The sequence below is a fragment of the Pholis gunnellus genome (assembly GCF_910591455.1).
Source record: "Pholis gunnellus genome assembly, chromosome: 15".
NCBI classification, from domain to species: Eukaryota; Metazoa; Chordata; class Actinopteri; order Perciformes; family Pholidae; genus Pholis; species Pholis gunnellus.
Window position 1 is genome coordinate 3,717,530 of NC_136542.1, and position 22,418 is coordinate 3,739,947.

Sequence of the window (22,418 nt, forward strand, 5' to 3'; positions counted from 1 at the left end):
TGCTTGGAGAAGGAGACGTTCACCATGAAGGACAACAAAGAGCATCCCCCAAAACAAGAGAGGAGCTCACAATGTATTCAGAGAAAACTGTAACTCTATATAGATGATATGGTTTCTAGATCAATGAAATCATATATAGACTTTAACATGTGTGTGTGTGTGTAAGGCTGGAATAATTGATTCAATAAATCATGGTTGCAGCTCGAGATCACATGATGTTCATCAAATAGACTTTGCTCAGTTTCCATGAATTTGTTCTGTAGATGTTCAGTGATCGTTAGTAATAATCTCTCTCTCTCTCTCTCTCTCTCTCGTTATTTATTGGATTAGAGCGGACCATTCAGCAGAACTTAGCTGAATGAGCTAACAGCTGTACCAAATAAGAGCCGACAGCCCTCTTAAGCCATAGAGTCGAGCTGTAGATGTGAGAACAGGCTGTACTGAAATCAGCCTGTTTGCTACATTACATCTGCAACCAAGAGTGAAATCATGCGATTCCCCTCTGATGGACTCGTAAAAAGGGCTTCTGCATGATGAGGCCAAATAAAAGATAAAAGCTTGTGCTGTACACAGACACACAACTGCACACACATGAATAGGCATGGAACAACTCTGCACAAATCAGTGCTGAGCAAAAGATAAACTGACAAAAATGATCAAATACGGTCACAACCGAGCTGCAGCTACGCTTCTACTGAGAAACTGAGAATATCAGAATATCAGAATATAAAGGGCAATCATCACCAATATGAGAAGAGGAACTGAAACTTTCCAGCATGACCTTTACAGCCAACAAGACAAATGAATGACAACAACAACAGCATCCTAACAGATAAGGACGATCATATGGAGTTCTGTACCTTCCGGGGTGCAGGAGTCTGTCTCATCATATTTGCAAGAGAAGAAGACACACACACACACACACACACACACACACAGGAAGGTGGTAAAACAGGTAAAGATGTTCGATCCACAGAGACCAGGACGGACAGACAGACAGACAGACAGACAGACAGACAGACAGCTGAAGCCGAACAGAGAGACAGGCAGCCACTCAGGCCGGGAAGCTGCAGTGGTGGAAATGGCCGCAGCGATGTTTTCCCAGGCTCCCCCTCCCTTCCTCTGTCCTCCTGCTGTCGTCCTCCTTTATGTCCTCCTTCTCAGCTCCTCTCATAATCCTCAGTCGGTGCCTCCCTCTCCTTTCTCCCCCCGTTTACGACTCGGACATCTCGCTGCCGAGAGCCTTTCCGACCTGCTTCTGCTCACAAGGAGACGCCTCGCCTCCCCTAACCTCCCCCCCCTTCCTCCCTTTCTCGCTGGGCTGTGATTTGCCAGCCCAGCCAATGCTCCTGCTCCCGCATTACATCACTGTGCAGCCTCCTCCCTCCCTCCCTCCCTCCCTCCTCAAACACCCACTCGTTACCACAGACAGAGGAGGGGGGAGACGGTGTGTGACATGGGACAAACAGAGGATGTGAGACGGAGGTGAGAGAGGAAAATGAGCAGCAACGCCGATGCAAGCCTCTCTCGTCACCTAGCAACGCTGGCGGAGCTCTCCCACGGCTCATTAAACCGACGAGGAGGAGACAAATTAACAAGTCTTAAACGCCTTTTACATTTGTATTTTCAATGATCTGCTGCTTCTTCCTGAAGCAAAGGACCATTTTAAAAGATATTTAGATTATAGATGTTTAGTTTTTACTTATTGTTGTTAGTTTATTTGACCTGTTTATGATCTTTGTATCTATTGTTGTAATGATGCTTTTGTGCTGCTGTCGTGACACTTAGACCTAATTTAAGACACTTAAATTAGGTTCATCTTTTCCAGCTGCAACACATTAATGAATGAAAATTATAATTTTATGATATAATATATATCTGAACTGGTCCATTCTGCATCATGAATACTTTTACTTTTGGTACTTTCAGGATATTTTGAACGCAGAGCTTGTACTTGCAAAGTACTGTCCATATACCTAACAGTGTATTTGTTCTATACCGATTACTTGTTAATTAAAAGTAGAAACCTCACAAAACATTCAGTTTTAAAATAGCCACGATTAAGACTCAAACTAAACGGTAGTCTTGAGCTTTAGATGTAATACCGACTGTAGTAAAACGGAGGATTTGAGTATAAAAAGTGATTTAATAGGTCAGTTCATTTGAGTAGCTTTGATAATATCTTCCTCTGCTCCACTAATCTCCTTCTCTGCTCCAACAGCAGGGCGAGAGAGGATGTAAGAGGATTAATTAAACGGGAATACTCTGATTAGCTGCAAGCTTTAAACCTGAAATACTTTCACATTGCGGGCGTGAAAATGTCCGGTAAATAATTTGAGATGGACGTGATGAAGCTCGGCTATACAGTAAACACAGCGAGGTTGTTCTTCTTTGTGAGATTATTATGAGAAAGACTGAAGCAGAACTTCAGAGTTCAGGCTGCTGAAGCGGAGAGAACAACTGTTTACATGTATCCGTTACAGAGAAATCTGTCCTGTTGAAATATTAAACGCTCACTCGCTCTGCAGCACCGACTAAAGTGCTGCTCTGAGACGACCAACGCTGAAGTGATGGGGTGAGACAGACGGAGAGGATGATGGGGTGAGTGGAGATGTATCAGGTTCCAGCACACACACACTCACACACACACACAGACACACACACACACACACACACACACACACACACACAGGGAGAGTCGCTGACTATGAGGTCACGGCTCTGCAGCCTCCAGCAGGACGACGAGGGGATAAAACGAGCGCTCAGGAAGCACAAACGCAGCATCAGCCAACACGCTCGGCTTGCACTGACCGGGCAAAAAAAAACTGTGACTGTTGTTTCACGTATACTTGGGGAAACTCGAGAGAGACGCGTGATGCACGAGGAGTTTATCGCAGCCGACAGCAATAAAAGAACACAAATCAAAGTGGGTCATTTGAAAGTTATTTACACTTTGTGCCGCTCACTCGTCTGATTTTTAAAAAAAGTGTTGTTGACGACGACTCTGCTGTCGAGAAACAAGACGCTGTGAAATGAACACAGAGTTCATAACGATCATATTATTATTACTACGAAAATAAGAACGACTTGAGCTTTGTTCATTTACTAAATTGATTCACACTGTATTTGTAATTTTATTAATTCCTTTGTTCATTCATCTATTCATTCATTTATTTATCTATTCATTCATCCATCTATGAATCTTTCTATCTATTTATTTATTCATTCATCTATGAATCTATCTATCTATTTATTTATTCATTCATCTATCTATTTATCTATTCATTCATTCATCTATGAATCTTTCTATTTAATTATTTATTCATTCATCTATGAATCTATCTATCTATTCATTCATTCATCTATCTATGAATCTTTCTATCTATTTATTTATTCATCTATCTTTCTATATATTTATCTATTCATTCATTCATCTATCTATGAATCTTTCTATCTATTTATTTATCCATCTATGAATCTTTCTATCTATTTAATTATTTATTCATTCATCTATGAATCTATTTATCTATTCATTCATTCATAAATACAACACGTCCCTTTTCTTTAAAGACTGGATAGTAAATCAATGTGTTCTTGGTCCTCTAACTTTAACTGGAGGTACAGACGTAGTTTTCACTTTGGGGTGAACTATTTAAATTAGAGAATAGTTCACCCTTCTTTTATATGTGTTCTGTCTCGTCTGTAACGAGGATGAATCATCTACTTCTGCATGTTCTGAAGCTCGTCGGTGACATTTAACTGCCCACATTCCTCAGTTCGAGCTGAGGAAGGAGAACACTCCGGCCTCCTGGCTGAGACCAAACTGAGCTCCCGAGGCTGAACAGGAGACGATAAAGTAGAACCGAGCTGACGGGAAATCCATCCTCTGCAGCAGCGGCTCTGGTCTCTGCAGGTGGAGGGCGTCTGATTTCACCTCGGCCACCGCCTGACATTTATCAGCATGAATGAGTCAGCGGAGGATGAATATTAAAGAGAACTGGAGCGAGTCGTGATGAACCCCCGGGGGGGAGCGCAACATAAAATTCACAATAAATCATATTTCTGCATTATATTCTGATGGCGTCTCACTCGAAGCATGTTCAGATGAAACAAGAACATCATGGCTGCTCTCGATGATGAAAACAAAATCTTCTATTCTTTGAAATGAACCAGCTGAAAGGACTCAAAAGCTCCACTGCTGTGCTGCGTTGTCAGATCTCTTACTTCTTTATTGCATCCTTTGATAGTTAGAATAGATTTTATTGTGAAAACTCATAATCTTTTTACCAAAACACATGGAAAAGTACAGCAGAAAGGTTTGAACCGGGTTTTTATATATTATTTATGTCCGTATCCCTCGTTTTTGTTTTTTTTACAGATAAAATGCTGAAGCTTACCGACAGTAGAGAGTCAGACGGATACAATAAGACAACGGCCCCAAACTCAGGCTGCAGCTAACAACTCTATTTGAATGAATCGGTTGATTTTTATGATTAATTGATTAATGTTTCAGTGTAAAAATATAACAAAAAATTCACGTTTTGGATTCTTCAACAAACCAAAACTCAAAGATATTTAATTTACAAATCATATAAACTGAGAAAAGAGACTTGATAAACGACTAAAGCCTAATCAATCCATGATCAACATTGATGACCTTTATATTCCCGTTGATGGACTTATAATGACCCCAGACCCGCCCCATATATCACACGTGTCTTAATGCCTCATTTTACTGTAGGATCAAAACATGTCGGTGCTCCTGATTCACGCAGAAATAACCACAAAAACAACCGTGTTTTTTTCCTGGATGATCTGTAAAAATGTGTCGGTACGACACAGGACAACAGCTGCCGAGCTGACTTCAGCATGCAGACCAACAAACACACACCGAACCAAAACAGACCAGAGCAGAGAGCACGGTGAGGTGAGGTCAGGTGACAGGAAGTGGACACATGTGTCACCTCTCGCTCTGCTTCATTCGCTCACATGAACACGGAGCGGTTCGGCAACAAGGCCACGGATGGGCGGTGTGAGGGATCATGGGTAAAATAAATGAGCGACAAGGCCCCGTTTGCCATGCAGCAGCGAGGTGACTACAGTCATCAACATAACATCACCACTGTACCGAGGTTAGAGAAACATGCACCACCTTTTTGGGCTTCACTCCTCGCTGCGTGGTCGGAGGAAAGAAGGGAAGGAAAGTGAGGAAGGAAGAGTTTGTCAGAGGCATGCTGGAGGTGACGGGGGGACTGAGGAGAGTCGGTGCTCCTCGATGGCGGATCTCCATCGAATAAACACTTCATTCACTTTCACACATTCCTTCATTTTCACACAAACTGCTCGCAGAAAGATCTTAATAGAAATGTGTCAAACACGACTGATGTGTTATTATAGTAATATATACTACGACAGACGTTCTTATGCCTTTTAATATTTTTGTTATGTTTAATAACATAATAAAAATGTGAACCAGGAGCTCTTCATAATAACAAAGTAGGTCAGAATAATGTGTTTGTATTCTGTTTGTATCCATATAAATATTTACTGTTATTTATATTATCTTACATATGCAGACGATTGGCAAATAAAACACATTTTAATTCTAATATCTGTTTTTAAACTCGACTTTGTTGTTTTTCCTGGTCTCTCTCTCTCTTCTCTTAATAAATGAGACTTTAAAAATAATGAATAGAATAAAGAAAATATCAACTGTAACATTATGAACATTTAATCCTGAATCCAATAAAACCTGGACTGACAGGAGAGCAGAATTATTATCGTTCGACAGAGATTTGAGTCAAGAGAGCAACGAAAATACAATTAACAACCATTTGGGATTAGAGTATATTATGTTTATTAACTAATAATTATCTCACTAATTATCTAAAGCTGAGGAGAGTTTAAGGCAGTTAAATTAAACCTCCACCCTTCAGAAATGAACTTTGCTGCATAAGTGATGAGATATAATAGTTATAATAATATCGTCATTGTTATTATTATCATTATTCATCTTTTGTATAAACATGGTGCAGTTCAAGGTTGAATCAAACTCTACTGAGAGAAATCACAGCGGCTTTGACTCGAAATTCTTAGTTTCATTCTTAAAAACAAATAGTTAAATTGGTAAAGTGGGATTTCAGTAACTACTCTCACTCAATAAATAATCTGTTGATGCATCACAACAAAGTAAACGTCGCCCTCTGCTGGTCAGATATGAACACAGAACCTTCAACTCAGATTTGATTTGGCAGTTTGTCTAATTTGGTTACAATTATTTAGGATTAGGATATAAATTTCAATGTATTTTATTTATGGACGATGATTCTTCTCCTTCCTTTTACAGCCATATGAAAAAGAAGAGTTAATCGCACGTAATATTTAAGTATATGTATATTACTCCTTCGTACTGTAAATTACTACTTCTACACTGCAGAGTGTCAGCGTGTCCCTACTTGAGTGTCAACAACTACTGCACATTTAATGCACTCTATTGAGTGAAATAAATGAACTTAATCACCTGTGAACCTGTGAAAAAGGAAGAATTTCTCTGATAAAGGCTGAAACAGCAGAGCAGGTGTGGCAACAGCAACATACAGGTGTGAGTGTGAGTGTGAGTGTGAGTGTGTGTGTGTGTGTGTGTGTGTGTGTGTGAGTGTGAGTGTGAGTGTGAGTGTGTGTTGCCATATTTGCTCCTGATTTCCTGCAGGGGAACTTTATGTCACAGCGTTATCCGACTCACCAGTTTGGTGGACTTGGGCGTCTCCAGGATCTCTGAGGAAATAAAAAAAAAGAAACAAAGTGAGTGAGAAACTAAAGTAAATATTATATTATGATCCGTGTTTATCATCTTTAACAAGGTGCAAAGTCCCACAAAGATCCTGGTGCAAACAGATTAAGGCCAACATGACTTATTGTCCTTCCACCACGTCAAATACTAGAATATAAAGATCTAAAAGAGTCGTTTGGTGCTTTATACTTGTGATTATACCTGTGATTTCCCTGAAGGAAGTGTGAAATACTTTTTTTAAATTACTCTTAGAACTGGGAGAAGTTAGGGCCACAGACCAAAAACGACTGATAATCATTTAAGAAATCTTCTTAATTGAAAAACAGACACATCTCTTAAAGACTACATGAAGCTCAGCTGGAATAAAAATGGGAATAATGGACAATATACAAGACTCAAAATGGCGACATCTGAACATAGCTGAAAGGTGGAACAATGTGAATGTATTTCTCTAAACCGATGGTATTTGTTGTAATTATTTAGATAAATTTTAAACCCTTACGTTTTGGATTTTTATTATTTTATTCATTTGTTTTTACTGTAAAACACTTTGTAACTTTATTTTGAAAGGTACTAAATAAAAAATATATAATATTATTATTATTATTAAACTATATTCCTCACCAGATGATGACGATACGCTCAAATGCTCCAGAACAGGTATTAATGGCACTTGTAGGGACATTGTTGTGTCAACTGGTCTTAAATTAATTTCTCATGATTACTGACTTTAATTGTATCCTACAGCTGTTGTTAAAAGTGAACAGCTGTTGTTATTATCTGGCAGTTGTACCCAAAACAGCTTGAATCTGTTGCTTGATTCGTTTTTTCTCTCTTCGTCTAAAATTAAAGACAAACATCACCAAACTCCCGTTTACTGGGAAAAAAGAAGATGTTCGCTGTCGGCAGGTAGAAAGACGACGTGTTGCAGTTTGACATCAACAGAACATCTGCAGAGCTTTAACGGACCGGCAGTGCACACAGAGGGATTCACACCCACAACCTTGTGCAGAGTGGACGACTCACTCTGCTCAACACTCGCCATGAAACCAGACCCTGTAATGAGATATTTACCGAAGCACATTTATATTTCAGACCTTTAGCGGAAACCAACCGTGAGTACAGAGGGAGAGCAGGTGGGGTTACACTGCCTTGCTTAAGGGCACGTATACACTCATACAAAAACAACATTCAAGCTGCTCTTAAGATGCAGAAAGACTCGGTTTACTTTACGACCAATCAGGAGAAAGGAGGCAAGACGATGTAGAAGGTGTTTTGCATCACTAGCTATCAGATGGTTCTACTTCTTAAAAAAGCAGTTTGATGTGATGATAAAACCAGCGACCTATCAGTTACCCCAAAAAAAGGTGTTAGTTGGACCGCAGTGCCATGAATCAGAGAATACTGTTTTTATTAATGTCACAAAAAGGACAGAACCTGTGTGTCCTTACCTCGTTTGGGAACCTTGCCGGTGCCGGTGCCGGGCTCGGGCGTCTCCGGAGACGTCGTGTCGGCCCCGTCGTCAACCAGCTGGATCTGAGACGGACAGAAAGCAATGAGACAGTTATTTATGTCCTCCAATTACTTCTACTTGCTACGACTATCAGCGCTGGCAAGGAAGGAAGCGACAAATGTTAAAGAGGAGCCACAAAAAAAACCAAGATTTATTGATGTTCATTCAAATATACAGTATATATCAAGTGAGTCGTAACTTTCGTAACAGAGACGCTGACCGGTGCGTTTGTGTGTCTGTACCTGAGCAGGAAACGTGTACTCTCTGTGCTCACTCAGGCCTCAAGCAAGAATCACAATTAAATAGATTCATTCTTATGTGTCGAGAGACTTAACACCATTTTCTCTTTGGTGATGTACGTATATGATCGTCTGCCTTTCTTCATAGTGGAATTAAGAATAATGAATTTGGAGTTTATCCATTTCTGGGCACGAGTATTTTGGCACGAGAACTTCCACAATGTATTAGTTAGTTGTTGGGAATATTCTCTCGCTCCAACAGCTGCCTCTGGGTCTTCATGAAGGCAACTTCCTCAACGATGTAACATCACCCGTGATGGAATATATTTATGTGCTTCTCCATGACGGTCACATTTCCTTTGACTGTTATTCACAGGCTGCTTCAGAGAGACACTCGTATCTAACCTCACGTCAGACCATTCCTACTCTATCTCTGTCTTAACACTGTGCTGACATTTGTTCTGTTTTCACCTGCTGATTTTAAATTACTCATTACTTCTTTTTATTTAGGTCAAACCTTACAAACACACTATCTACGCGAGGCATTCATCAAGTTAACCAAACCTCACAGAAGAAAACGATTTGAAATTTGGTTTAGGATCAGAGAATGAAATGTTCTTGTGACCAGGAAGTTTAAAAAGGTGCCCTGTGAAGATTTAGAGCTCTAGCAGCGATATAGAGCAGTTCTTCCCCCTTGTTGTTTGTCTTGTGTACACACACACAAAAACACACTTCTGTCATTGGATTCACATTATACTACAGGTAGTAAAATGAGCTAAGGAATGCTGCACTGTACCAGCAAAGAGAGGGAAGTCTGCTGGATGTAAACAATGCAGGGTTATAAATACTTTAGAAATTGTCTTTGCAAATGTATGTAGAAGCAAAACACATTCTACATGCTGGACCTCAAAGGATACAAACAATGTGTTTTGGTGCTGAATGTAAAAATAACTTTTGTTTGTTTACAACAAAACTCCACAAAAGGAACCTTTAACTCTGCTCACTGTGCACTATGAGTTTGTGTTCACCGTTTTTTAAATGAGGAGAGCTTTAAAACAACCTTCCACAGTGAGGAAGTTACAGGAGCTCATTAAATCCCCATGAAATTGAAGCAGTGACAACAACAAAACAAGGCTCAATACTTTCCTTTCTTTCCCTTGGGATGCATTGTCTCCTCCAGGCCACCACAGATAACCTATGGTAATGTATTATTTATGTTGAGGGGTATTTTGCAGTATTTTTTCTGGGAGTAAAACATAAAGCTGTTTCAAATCAGAAAACAACCAAACACGCAGCCTGAAGCAGTAAAACAAAAACAGAGGGAAAACATCAACCCCCACACAAACCCACTGCGTCAAATGAAAGTAAAAACAGAGTCTCAAACATCTCACAAAGTAAGAAACTAAACAATAGACAGATGCGGGTGGGGGGTGTGTACTGGTTGGGTGCTAGATGGTGGAGACAATGACATCATCCTCTGCTTTAGATTTCCAGCACTAGACATGATGGGAAAGTAAAGTATTTTTGTCGTTACCTGCGATTGTCTCACAAATATCCCACGGTTCTCCTCGCAGGTGAAGTAGCGCTTGCCCTGCACGGTGCCGTCGTTCTTGCCCTTGGCCTCGTCCAGGATGACTCCCACCCATTTCCCGGAGGCGAAGAGCGTGTTGCCGATGTAGGCCACCGTGCCATGCTGCCCCTTCCCGATCACCTCCACCAGGGAGCCCACTTTCACGGGCCGTCCGCCCCCGTCCGAGCTCATCCTGCTGCTGCCGCTGCTGGTGGTCTGGGGTGGAAAACGAAGAAAACACACACTGTTAAAAAAAAAACTGTTCACTCCACTAAACATACATATCAGTGTCGGGAGTTTCTTCTTCTTCTCTGGAGGAGAGTCTGAGGTAATAACCCTGAGTCGTGGGTGTTCACCAGACTGGGAATGAAAGACGCCATTAAGTTGCATTGTGGGTAGTGTAGTCCCCCGACTTTGAAGCGCAATACTACATGGCTGTAGCGTCCCTTCAGGACGGTCTCTTTGACTCAGGCGACAACCTCTAGTTCTGGAAAGTGAAACCAATGCTGAAGTGCCTTAAACGTGCATTCTCTCTAATGGCCAGCAGGGGGCGACTCCTCTGGTTGTATAGAAGTCTATGAGAAAATGACTCTACTTCTCTCTTAATTTATTACCTCAGTAAACGTTGTAAACATGAGTTTATGGTCTCAATCTCTAGTTTCAAGTCTTCTTCAATACAGCATGATGTTCATTTAGTAAATGATGGTCCATTTAGAGTCAAACAGACCATAAAGCAGGGTTTGATCGAAGGGCGGGGCTTCCTTGTGATAGACAGGCTGCTAACAGAGCACTACATCACTCCTCCGTGGTCCAAATCAGCTGCAAAAAAATCAAAAGATGGCGAGGGCCAAAGTGCCGAACTCGAGGCTTCAAGACCTGAGTCCACAAACCAATGCGTGACGTCTCAATGTCCACGTCTGCTACATAGTCTGTGCTTTGACTCTAAACATTATAAACGGGATTTAACATGGCCTCCAAAGAATGCTTGATGGTTATTTAAACAAAACTAGAGGACCATCCTAACACAACTACATATCGAGCTTTTCCCAAACCAGTGCATGCTTAACAGTCCATCTTAATTTCCCTTAATGACCCTCAGGCTAAAAAGGTAAAGCTGGTCATGATCTGGCTTCAATCACTGCTTTATCAGATAAATCATAGACGAGGAGCAGCAGAACATACATGACTCTGCTATGATACATGTAACGACTACAGCGCCTCAAGCATCACAAACTGCAGGACGTCTGCAGCACGCAGAGACAGACTGAACAAAAAGTAGTCCCTGTGTCATTCTGACCCACTGAGCCTCGTCTTTCACTCTCTTAATGTCAAAAACACGCCTAAAAACCGCACCGCTCGGGCGATAGGTCCACGGCGACATGACGACGTGTGGGGGAACAAATCGCGCAGTAAAAAAAAGGTTTTCGAAACGGGCCGCAATATTTTGTAATCAAATAATCCTGCATAACCCAATTTACAGTGCGATGTCCTATAGTGGTGGTGACTCAGCAGAACAGAGAGGAGCAGATATTATTACTCTGAGAGAGAGAGAGAACACGCTCTCCTTGAGCGACTGTAAACATACAAACGTCTTTGTGTTTGACCTGAAAAAAGGTCGAGGACAGTGAACCAGAACAGACGGACAGCAGCAACGTGACGGTCTTTTGAAATAATAAATGTTGTATTCTGTCTCTTCCACTGCAGGGTTCTGTGATCATGTTGTATGAGCCCAGCATTTGGATTTGTGACTCTACTTTTAGACCTTTAGTCTCCATTGCTTAACTTGTTGATAAGCTTATAAACACACCTTTTATGCCCGGGTCCAGACCTTTGAAGACCTTTTATTCACTCGGAGAAACACTCCAAAAATATCAACAAAATATTCAATAATTAATTTAGTTCATATGATTGCCATTTTTTGAGGCTCCTAATGATATCGAAAGTTTAGAGTTTTAAAAATCAAATAACAAAATAGATATTTTTTTATGATTCTGTGATCATTTAAATAGCAATAATATTAGTTTAATAATAAAAACAAGTACTTTTGATAAGGAACCTTTATCCCCGCTGAAGGAGTTTCTGGTGCATTAAGAATAACTTTAGAGAAATAACCAAGCGTCTCTCTAAAGGTCTCGTTTACTGATGGAGGTCATACAGAGGCAGCAATATTACGTTGAGATATTACATTCTATAACCAGCTAAAACTTCCCGAAAAGTAACTTTAAGCAGGATTTTGAATTTAGGAGTTTTACTTGTGAGAGTATTTCTTTGTGGTATTACTAATACTTCTACCACCGACTACCTAAAACATATCTATTTCTTGTTACTTATTGGCCGCCATATGCACTAATAAAGATCTGCAATAAGCTAATATCAGTCAATGTATGGGCACAATAAACAATCATTACAGCCCATCACTTACACGGGGTTTAAACACTGCAGGTTAAACCCTCCTGGCAGCGAGACTTCCTGCTTGGTCATGTGTTCCAATGAATAGCCAGCGAGGGATCGTATCTCTGTCTAGACCGACAGTGGAAACAGCAGTGACACGGAGAGCAATGCAAAGGGATGGGCCATTAGGAACTGGAAAGCAGAAGAGGTAAAAAAAAAAATACATCAGACTGTAATACGTGGTGGTTAAACCTAATAGTCAGCCGTCCATATTGCACAAGTTGAGGGCATTTAATCTAAGTCTCGGTAGGAATGTGGTCATATAGAGAGTGGTTTGTTTCAGTGCTCTTTAAACATAAGCTTTAGCATGGTGTCACTTCTTATGAGGCATTTTGAACGATTTACATTTCTCAAACTCGGCCGCTGAACAAGGGATTTACTAGATATCGTCACTCATGACACCGAGGGAACGAATCTTCACTTGTTTCCATTCTCAGCGTGACTGCAAATCACCCCAAACCAATAAAAGGATCATCTTATCCTATCTTATCTTATGTTAGAGGAAACTAAGTGGTTCTCCGCTCAGGCATAACTCAGAGCTACGGTATCAGTTTCTTTCTCTCCTAAAACATCATCAGGAAGAGAAGCAATGACCAGCTCTCCTTCTGGAAGGTGTTCCTGCACATAAAACCAGGCGTCACTCAACAGGAAGTGTTCTTTCTTGAGCATCATCACATTGCAGCTGCAGCTATACAAACCCTGAATTCCCATGATTGCTTAAAGTCCAATTAACCATAAGCTTGTAATTCATGACCAATACGAAAACAGACGTTTGAGCTGGTTCATTGCTGTAAACGCATTGTCTACGTCACAGTCTTGAGATCTGTTAGTCAAGCTGTATAACATCCACTTAAATCCATCAAACACTCCAGATTCCTAACTGAATCTGTGGTCCACGGTGCTTCAGGAACACTCTCAAGCACCTGACAACAATCTGCAATCAGACATCCTTTGGGGGTTTATAAATCCCGCCGCCTTTAATTAAACATCACAAAACAACTAAAACAAGAGTTGTGAACGGCCTGTTTTGCCATGTGCTGAAGGCAGAGACGACCCGAGGAGATCGTGCTGAATTATTTAGTGACACTCTATACTCTCAAAAAGCACGCACGCTCACGCCGACTTTAATGCTTTAAACAGAAGATTAAAAACAGTGACACAGCCTCATGTGCTGCACCCGTTAACACCCGGGATTGGTATCAGACGGCATCGCTTTGAAAAAGTAAAGCTATACTGAAAAGCTGTCATGCACATGATTTTAGGAGATCATTCGTCACCACGTCATGCAGGCTGTATTACAAAGTGAGCATCTCTTCTTGATAAGTAAGGAGGTTTTTTTTGTGTGATCTGAAGAAAGAAAAGAGTATCTGAGAGGTTAGTTTGAGAGCTGATGTCATCCCTGACTTCAAGAGACGGATGACAAACAGGAAGTCCTCTGGTGCTCATGGATTGTGTGCGACAACAAAAAAGCCCTGACGGTCCGACTGTCTTATCCTCTCCTACTTTAGAGAGCGGAGTCATCACAGAGGTCTGAGCCTTAATAAGCATCACAGCAGCTCCGCTGAACCCCGGAGGAGCAATCTGAGCCGAACAAAGAGGCGACAATTCAGACAGAGGAATGCAGCGCTGAACTGGATTAGAAACCCTTCTATTCAAAAGTAGGAATCGACACGGAGATGATGATGACAGGGTGAAACAAATTGAACAGACACAACAGAAACAAATGCCGCAACGACTAGGACCAACTTAAAAAAAAAAAAAAACAGCACAGACCGGCCCATTCATTCACCTCACTGGGATGGATAAACACCTTGTACACACTCACCCGGGTGTACGTGTTCCTCCGAGTCAGTGACATGTTTCCTGGTCGCCTAGTCTGGACTGCAGGAGTGTTATTGGGGAGAGCGTCAGCCAGACAGAAGGGGGGTCCAGGAGAGGTGTGTGTGGTGGTGGTGGTGGTGGTGGTGGGGGTTAGATGATGCTGCCGGAGCGTCTCTCTTCCTCTCTCTCTCTATAGAATCACACCATCCCTCTCCTGATCCAGCACAGCCTCAGCTCTCCAAAAAGTCCTCTGCTGCTGCTGCCGCCAGAGGAAAGCCGGCAGGGAGCTCGTTGGCTCAGTAAAGCAGAAAGTTTTCTGAGGGGCAGACGGTGGAACGATCCACCCTTCGCCCTGACGATGATGGACCGCGGAGGAAACACCATCGAGGCTCGGTCTGCTGTGTGAGTGCATCAGCTGAGCGGCAGCACTGCTCTGCGCTAGTGTCTGCGCTGGCTTCTGCAGGAGGGAGTGTGGTTTAGGCCCAGACTGAGGGAAAACTGGGTCCTAAAGCCTGCAAAATACACCTCTTAAAAAGCTTCTCAAAATAAACAGTCTTTATTCCCATTGCATATTTCCTCGCAGTACGCCCAGGCATAATTTGGCGTGATGCAGAGGTTTGGAGTTGCAGGAATGCTCACTCAAAGAGCAATTAAAGTCCTGAAGGGACAAATAGTTAAAGCAGAAAATGCCACAGTAATCACTTCAGTTATGAATGATAAATCAGTCGATAAAAACAAGGCCTTTAAGAGCAGCAAAGGAACACTATTAAAGAGCCCAGATGTATCCTTGTGAGGCAGATTACTGTCAAATGTCTTCAGAAATGATTTCACTTTGTTTCTTCTGCCAACAGGGGAAACAAAAACACGAGCAGTAAGCACTTTCCAGTTCGACTCAATCTGATGCTGTTTCATTGTGGTGGAACACAAAAGGCCCAGGTGATGCTCTGTAATGCAGCACACTGTAAGCAAACGCCAGCGGGTTGCATTAGGGCCCCGCCTGATGCCATGGCCCGTCACAGAGCCAGGATTAACTCTCCTTTATCAGCTGTTATCAGCTAACTGCATGGCTGGGGCTTTTTTTTTTTAAACTCTCATTCCCTTCTATTTCTGTGTTGTCATCTATTTTTTTTTCTAAATGAAAGCAAACGCCGCAGGGTTTGTGTGTAAAAGCTTTCAGCTTAGAGGCTGATTAGAGATGTTGTAAGAGTGTGCATTTCAGTGTCAGAACAAAGAGAGACCCAGCCTTCAGGAGGGGAGAGATATTTCTTTTACAGAATAATGCATCCAAACATGGACCAGGACAACACAATGCACTGCCTGTGGGCTCAGTATTAAGCACTAAACCTACTGATTGAGGCAGTATGTTTGTGGCTTCAGGACCTATAAATAAAACTCCCAAAATGACATATAAAGTCTGGAAAATATCTTGGATATACAAAATTCAGCCCAATATTTCAGATGCGGACACCTCTGCAGTCTCTTTGCACCCTTTTATGCAAATGATGAAGGCAGGACCAAAAAGACGGGGTGTTGGGGATTTAGGTTGGGGGGTAGAGGAGAGAGGGGAGAGCCCTTATCTCTCACTGAAGAAACAATAAGGAGACGACCAGCCGACAGCCAAAAATCACAGAACTGCCTCCTTAAAGAAAAGGAGGACAATGGCAGAGAAAGAGGCGTCACCGGCTCAGTCAGACGCCGTCTGCTGCTGCTGCTGGGAGCCTTTTCACACCGAAACACAGGAAGGTTGCAACAACAGAGGTGACGCGACACGACCACACTGCAGGTCCAGGAGGGACAAATGAACGCCTCCAAACAAGGTAACGATGAGCGCGTCTGCTTCCTGCAAGCTGCCATTGATTAAGACTATTTAGGGGAAATATGAGTGAAGTTTGGCTTGTTGATAGTCATGAGCTGATGTGCAAACTGCTGCGTCATCAAGGTGTCGTCATTGTGTCATCAAGGTGTCATCAATGTGTCATCAAGGTGTCATTAGTTTATTTTATTCTTTTAATGAAGTCGCAATTTGTTCATTTAATATGAAAATTAATGATAAACGCTCAACGTTATAGCTTCCAGATCTCAAAGAGACGTCTTCAGATTGTTTTGTTAATATGACTTTCCGTCAGAAAAACTAATGATTGAGTGCATAAAGATATGAAATCAACTTAAGTTAAGTAGTAATCAGAGTATTTGACCTAATAAATGGTTAAAACTGTATATTAACTCAATTCCTCTCCAGTTGCTTAACTCACTGACTGAATGGTTTCAGAATTTATTATGAGGATAAAATAACTTAAAGATATTAAGTTTATCATGATTACAACACAAAAAAACTAACAAATATTGACATTTGAGTAGCTGGAATGACATTTATTTTGTTGTCTTTTTGCTTTAAAAATAATTTCTCAAATAATTAACTAATTATCTAAATTGTTGCTGTTTCATTTAGCTGTCAATGGATTGATTGACTAATTGTTTTAGCTGTAATATACAGCCATGTAGCCCACATAAAACATATCAATTTAATTCATCATAAATTATATAATACAAAATAATTGCAACTAATTTTAATATTCAAGAAATAGTTTTGCTGTGAGCGCTTGCTGCTTTTCACAATTCTAGATTATTGTAAATTAAATATATCTGGGTATATAGATATCACATGGGTTGTATCTTTTATATATATATATATATATATATAAAATAATAAGTAGATGAATTGACGATGAAAATAGCTCTGCTAGTTACATGCTGAGCTTCCTCTCCACCACATGCATGCTAATGATATTCAGTCTCAACACCATCATGCAGACAGGAAGAAAATAGGTCATCCATAGAAAACGAGGGCAGAGCCTGTTTATTCCTGCACTTCACGACAACGTGTATCAAAGTAGAATGAAAGAGCATGGTTAAAAAAATATAAAGAAATATAAATAAAAACGTCTCAGAGCTAAATGTGTAATCTGGTGCCATCTAGTGAGTTCAAAGCCGAGAGAACACTGCTCCACGCATACACCCTAATGCCTCACTGACCAAATTAATCATATTTCAGTCATTTATTTTGCATTATCAGCAACTATTAATCCCCCCAAAAAATCTAAGTAATACTAATATTCTGACGCGTATGTCTGGTGGTAATTATAACAAATCCCAGCATGGGTGTGGCTGCAGCCTGACATGACATTTATCTCCCGACAGATTAACCAAATTGGATGAAAAACTAAGAAAAAAAACAATCCGGATTAATAATCCAAACGAGATGAAATCTTTATCCCAATTAGAGCTGCCTATAAAAAAGATCCACACCGCCTCAATAATCACCAGCCAAAGCTCATTACATATTCTTAATAATCTCAACTCCATTATTAGCCGTTTAAAAGTGCACATTGTGTGTTTTACCGGCTGTGATTTGCTCTAAAAAACATCACTTTCATGGCTGATATTCGGGGCTGTCAGCTGTCAGTGGGACACTCCCTGCTGGCCAGCTGCGAGCAGGAGTAGCCGTTAGCTTCGGTTTGCTTTCTCCAACACAAACAACCCTCTTATCGAGTAAAATAACAAGACACACACACATTTTTACATTTCTAAACAGGTGCGTGTGCGTTTTGCATTCATCTCCCATTGATAACACGACACGTGAGCGTTGAATTGTACCTGTTAAAAGTGTCCTAAAATCGGCTGAGCTTCGTCCCTGACAGGCTACATCCATCCATGGAGGTCTGAGCGGACACATCCGTCCTGAGGTGTCCGAGCAGCTGCCTGATCAGAACCGCTTCACAGCAGTGTATCAGACTATAAAGATGTTAAAGTATGTTACTGAATTCACTGTTGAGTAGATAGCAGAGGTTTTAAACACAGATGGATGTTTTATAGTGTAAACAATGCAGCATAATGTTGTCTACAGTCCATGTTTCTATTGAGCATAGTTATCCCTCATTTTATTTGCTTTGTGTTGAATTTGTCTTGTTAGTACTTGACAATGTAGTATAAGAGTGTCCTGAATGATGATACTACTTATATTAATATTAATTGTTTCTGCATGCATTGTAAAGGCTCAATATTGCATAACTTATATTCTGTTTTTAGGTTTACTTTGTAACATCTGCCTCTTGGGACTACAGATTAAAAATAGCCTCGTGGCTTTAACTCTGGCAATGTTTGTATTAATGTGCACTGTCCCGTATCAAATAAACCCATAAATAAAAAAAGATGGACAATGTCGTGTGAATAATGATTTAATAGAAGATAATTTAGTACATTTAAGGACAATAGTTGTGAAAAATGTTTCTCTTTTGTCATGTGTTTAAACTGTAGGCAAAGCAAGTACTAGTGTTGGTAAATTAACTTTGATATATTATGTTTAATACATGTAGAAGTAATAACACAGAGGGTTGAGGAAGAAAGCAAATAGAATTACCATGTGCACATTTATATACCAAAACTTTTCCAAAAAAAACAAAAACATGGAAAAGTAAAAGACAAAAAGAAATTGAGAATAAACATGAAAACAAAATCAACTTGCGTAATAACTACATTGCTTGCACATTCGTTTTGTCTGTGGGGTTTTAGCAATTGTTCAACATATTTCTATCCGTGTATTTCATATTTATGTGTTTCACTTTATTACCTGGCAGATAAATGTATCTTTGGGGACCATGAATCTGAAACCTGAGGTTCCTTGAATCCTTTTTCTAAAATCACAAGTTTGATATGAAATATATTCATTAGATCTGTAATGAAAAAAAGAAACAACAACCTCAGTCAGGAACCGCGCAGCATCCTGTATGCAAAACAAACCCCAGGGCAGAACTTCAGCATTGCCCCCAAACACATAAAAACCTGGTTCAGTCCCCGGCAGCCACAACCTTCCTCGGGCTCTACCAAAGCAAAGTTCTTCCTGTTTGGCTGAACAGGTTTCCAGACTCTCTTTTAGGCCTCCGGCAGTACACATGTGGTGGAGGAAAAGATGAACAGTGTAAAGCTGTAGAGCTCCGTTTCAAGAGTGAGCAACTGCAAAATAGTTCCCCCGAGCACATTCCTATTACTGGTACGAACAAATCTGACAACTGGTGAGATCGCTCTATCTCTCGAGATATAAACACAGCTCATTAGCAGAGAAAGGGAAATGAAAGAATGGCTATTTTTAGATGAAAAGGTGAAGTAGAAATAACACACGCATATCAAATATGTCAGAGGGCAATACTTTTATACCTCAGTACATGAAGTTTACTGCAAAACCTCAAAGCTGAGAGCAGCACAGGACGTAATCCCTCAATAAAAAAAACGGTGTTAAATCTAATCGATAATGAATTCTATGATGACATAGACAAAACTGTGGATTGTTCATGTTAAGATCCGCTTATTTAGATCAGTATCATGGTTAATATAAATTCTTAATGGTTACACAAAAGAAACGAACGCTAGGAAATCGTAGCAGCATGATCCGATCCATCGGTTTATTTTAAGTGTCATTTAGAAAGGAAATCATTTACAAAATGAAATAATCAAAAGGACTTTGAAGAAGCAAGACTGTGGACATAGCAGATACATATCCACTAAGAATAATGAAAATGATCAATCTGTTAAGTGTGTGTGTGTGTGTTAGAAGAGAAAACAAGCCAAACCTTTTCACTGTATGTGTAGTAAACAGTAAACATGTGGATACTGTCGACCTGACCTGTCCTGAGTGTTTGGTTGCCTTAAGAGCAATGCATGCTGGGAAAGCATAAGCATAGACACTACGAAATCCTTGCATGTCTCACTTTAAGACCACTCAGTCACTTTTCCCATCTTTCTGTAAATCGAGTCTGTATTCAAACAGAATGAAGTTTGTGATTTTGGCCGCCAGCTCCGGAACAACGAACTCCCTTATCTTCTCGTAGCCCATGTGCTCGTACAGCTTCTGAGCGTCCTTTTGCACCACAGAGGTGTACAGGACGACTGCTGCGTAACCTCTGTCACGGGTAAAGTCCGCTACTGTCTGACACAGAGCCTTAGCGATGCCCGTCCCGCGGTAACTGCGGCGTACAGACATGCGCTTCAACTCCAAGCACGCAGGCGCATTCTCATTAGGAAGGCAAGCCACCATGCCGACCACCTGACCGTCAACTTCAGCCACCCAGAAGCACGAGTCCTTCTTCTCAATGTAGGTCTCCCTGATGTCGTTGAGGTCCTTCTTGAGGGAGATGTCGATGTATTTGTTGAAACTGTGGGCGACAAACTGCCTGGCACCGGCCAGGAGGAGGGTGACGGCGAGGATGGGGAGCAGGAAGGACTTGGAGCTGGTCATGAGAGCGCAGAACACGCACATGAGCACCATTTGGGTCGGCGGCTGTTTTAGGACGTGCATGAAGGACGAAGGGATGTGCTCGCTCATCCCCATGGTGAAGATCTCCTTCACAGTCTCAGCGTCGTCATCCCGATACCTCCGGACCTGAACACTGGCCATGGCTCAGCCCTGCTGTGTAAAAACAACAGGAGGTCAAAATCTAAGTGGTGACAAAATACTACAAACAACCAGATAAATCTGTTCAATTCTGTGTCTTTTCAGTATCACAGTGTGCTGAAGCCTGTCCCTAAAACTCTAAACTGGAGCGCATAATGTTTAGAATCATCAAAAAGTAAAACACATACAGATTTTACATGCAAAACATATAATCAGCTCATAAGCTGCGTGGGTAGCATTGCTATTAAAGCCTTACCAGTAAACTGTGTTGTGCAATATAGAGGCTAATTTAAACTAATCGCAGACATATACATCGGTATTGGCAGAATAACATATGTTATTATCATGAATTATAATTAGATTTTGAGGGATCATCATCAATTTTGGTTCATGTCACGTGTTCATGTAATAATGAGTAAGCTAAAATATATCGGTCAGCGTAAAGAACCCAATAGTAAGTGGAGTAAAATAAGATAATCCTTTATTATCTTGTATATAGAGTTAGTATAGTACAAACAAGAGACATAGTAACAAACACAAGATCAAAATAAGTATTATAAATAAGTAATAAAACAGTAAAGAATATTAAATAAGTAAAAGATCCACAGTAATTAAAATGGTAACTAAAATATTGTATATACACAGATAGAATAATTGTTTGTGTAGACCACAAATACAATATAGATAATATTATGCTCACATTGTAATACATTAATAATCAAAGAGTCTGAAAACGACCCATTTTCAGAAAAGTATTTATTGCAGTAAGTATATTAATACTTATTGTCTTTTACATTCTGTATATGACTGTAAGAATTTATGGTTCTCACTCTTAACGGAGTGTGACATCTGGTTAATAAGCTCAATAATAAATCAAAAGTAAGATGCATCATTAACGTCAGATGATCAACAGAGCAATGAACCTCAACAGTCACGTGACCCAGTTCACGTTTAATAACGGATTTTAACAGAATAAAACGGGGTGCGTTCGTAATGCCAGCTTCACTTGTCATTAAACATTTAACAAAAAAAAAAGCTCAAATATTAACCTAGTTTTGTCCTGTTCAAAGGACACTAATTCCACTGATTAGCGGTAGCTAACGCCAGCTAGCATCAGCGCTAGCTTCACGATTTGATTCGCTCTGGAGGAATAGACAAGGTGAATAAACATAACGTACCGTATTTAATTGAATGCTTTATGACAGCAGGTTCTGGATGTGCTGAGCGTACGGGTGTATGAAGAGATGCGGAAGGTAGCAAAGTTTCCAGAAGTCAATAACGTCTCATTGTATTTGTCTCTTACTTCCGCCCCTCGGATTTGATGCATTCAGGGAATATTGGTAGAGTGGGGAAATCAAACGTCGATAAGTGAGTATAGGATTCTCGTTATCCTTTGGTCATATGATTGTTTTTAATGTTGTAGGCTATAAGATTTTTAAAACATTATTCTCCATCTAACATACATCCTTGGTGTGTATACGTGGAATTACAACTAGGTTGAAGTGATTTCCCCAATGTGATGTTCATAATTTCACTACAGATTTAAATAATTACGAGCTTTAAATTGTTACATGAACGCAGCTTGCACC

General features: G+C 40.6%; 1 protein-coding gene across 1 annotated transcript in view; it reads right to left on the reverse strand.

The window, feature by feature from the left end:
* dctn1b (dynactin 1b) overlaps positions 1 to 22,139 on the reverse strand; it is a 36,111-nt gene extending 13,972 nt beyond the window's left edge. The window contains exons 1-5 of the mRNA XM_079174427.1: positions 22,008 to 22,139; positions 20,701 to 20,844; positions 10,077 to 10,328; positions 8,242 to 8,326; positions 6,743 to 6,774 (exon numbers count right to left, since the gene is read on the reverse strand). Coding sequence (XP_079030553.1) covers positions 6,743 to 6,774; positions 8,242 to 8,326; positions 10,077 to 10,328; positions 20,701 to 20,832 — 501 coding nt within the window. The 5' untranslated portion in view covers positions 20,833 to 20,844; positions 22,008 to 22,139. The remainder of the gene's footprint in view (positions 1 to 6,742; positions 6,775 to 8,241; positions 8,327 to 10,076; positions 10,329 to 20,700; positions 20,845 to 22,007) is intronic.
* Between the last annotated feature and the right edge of the window lie 279 nt (positions 22,140 to 22,418).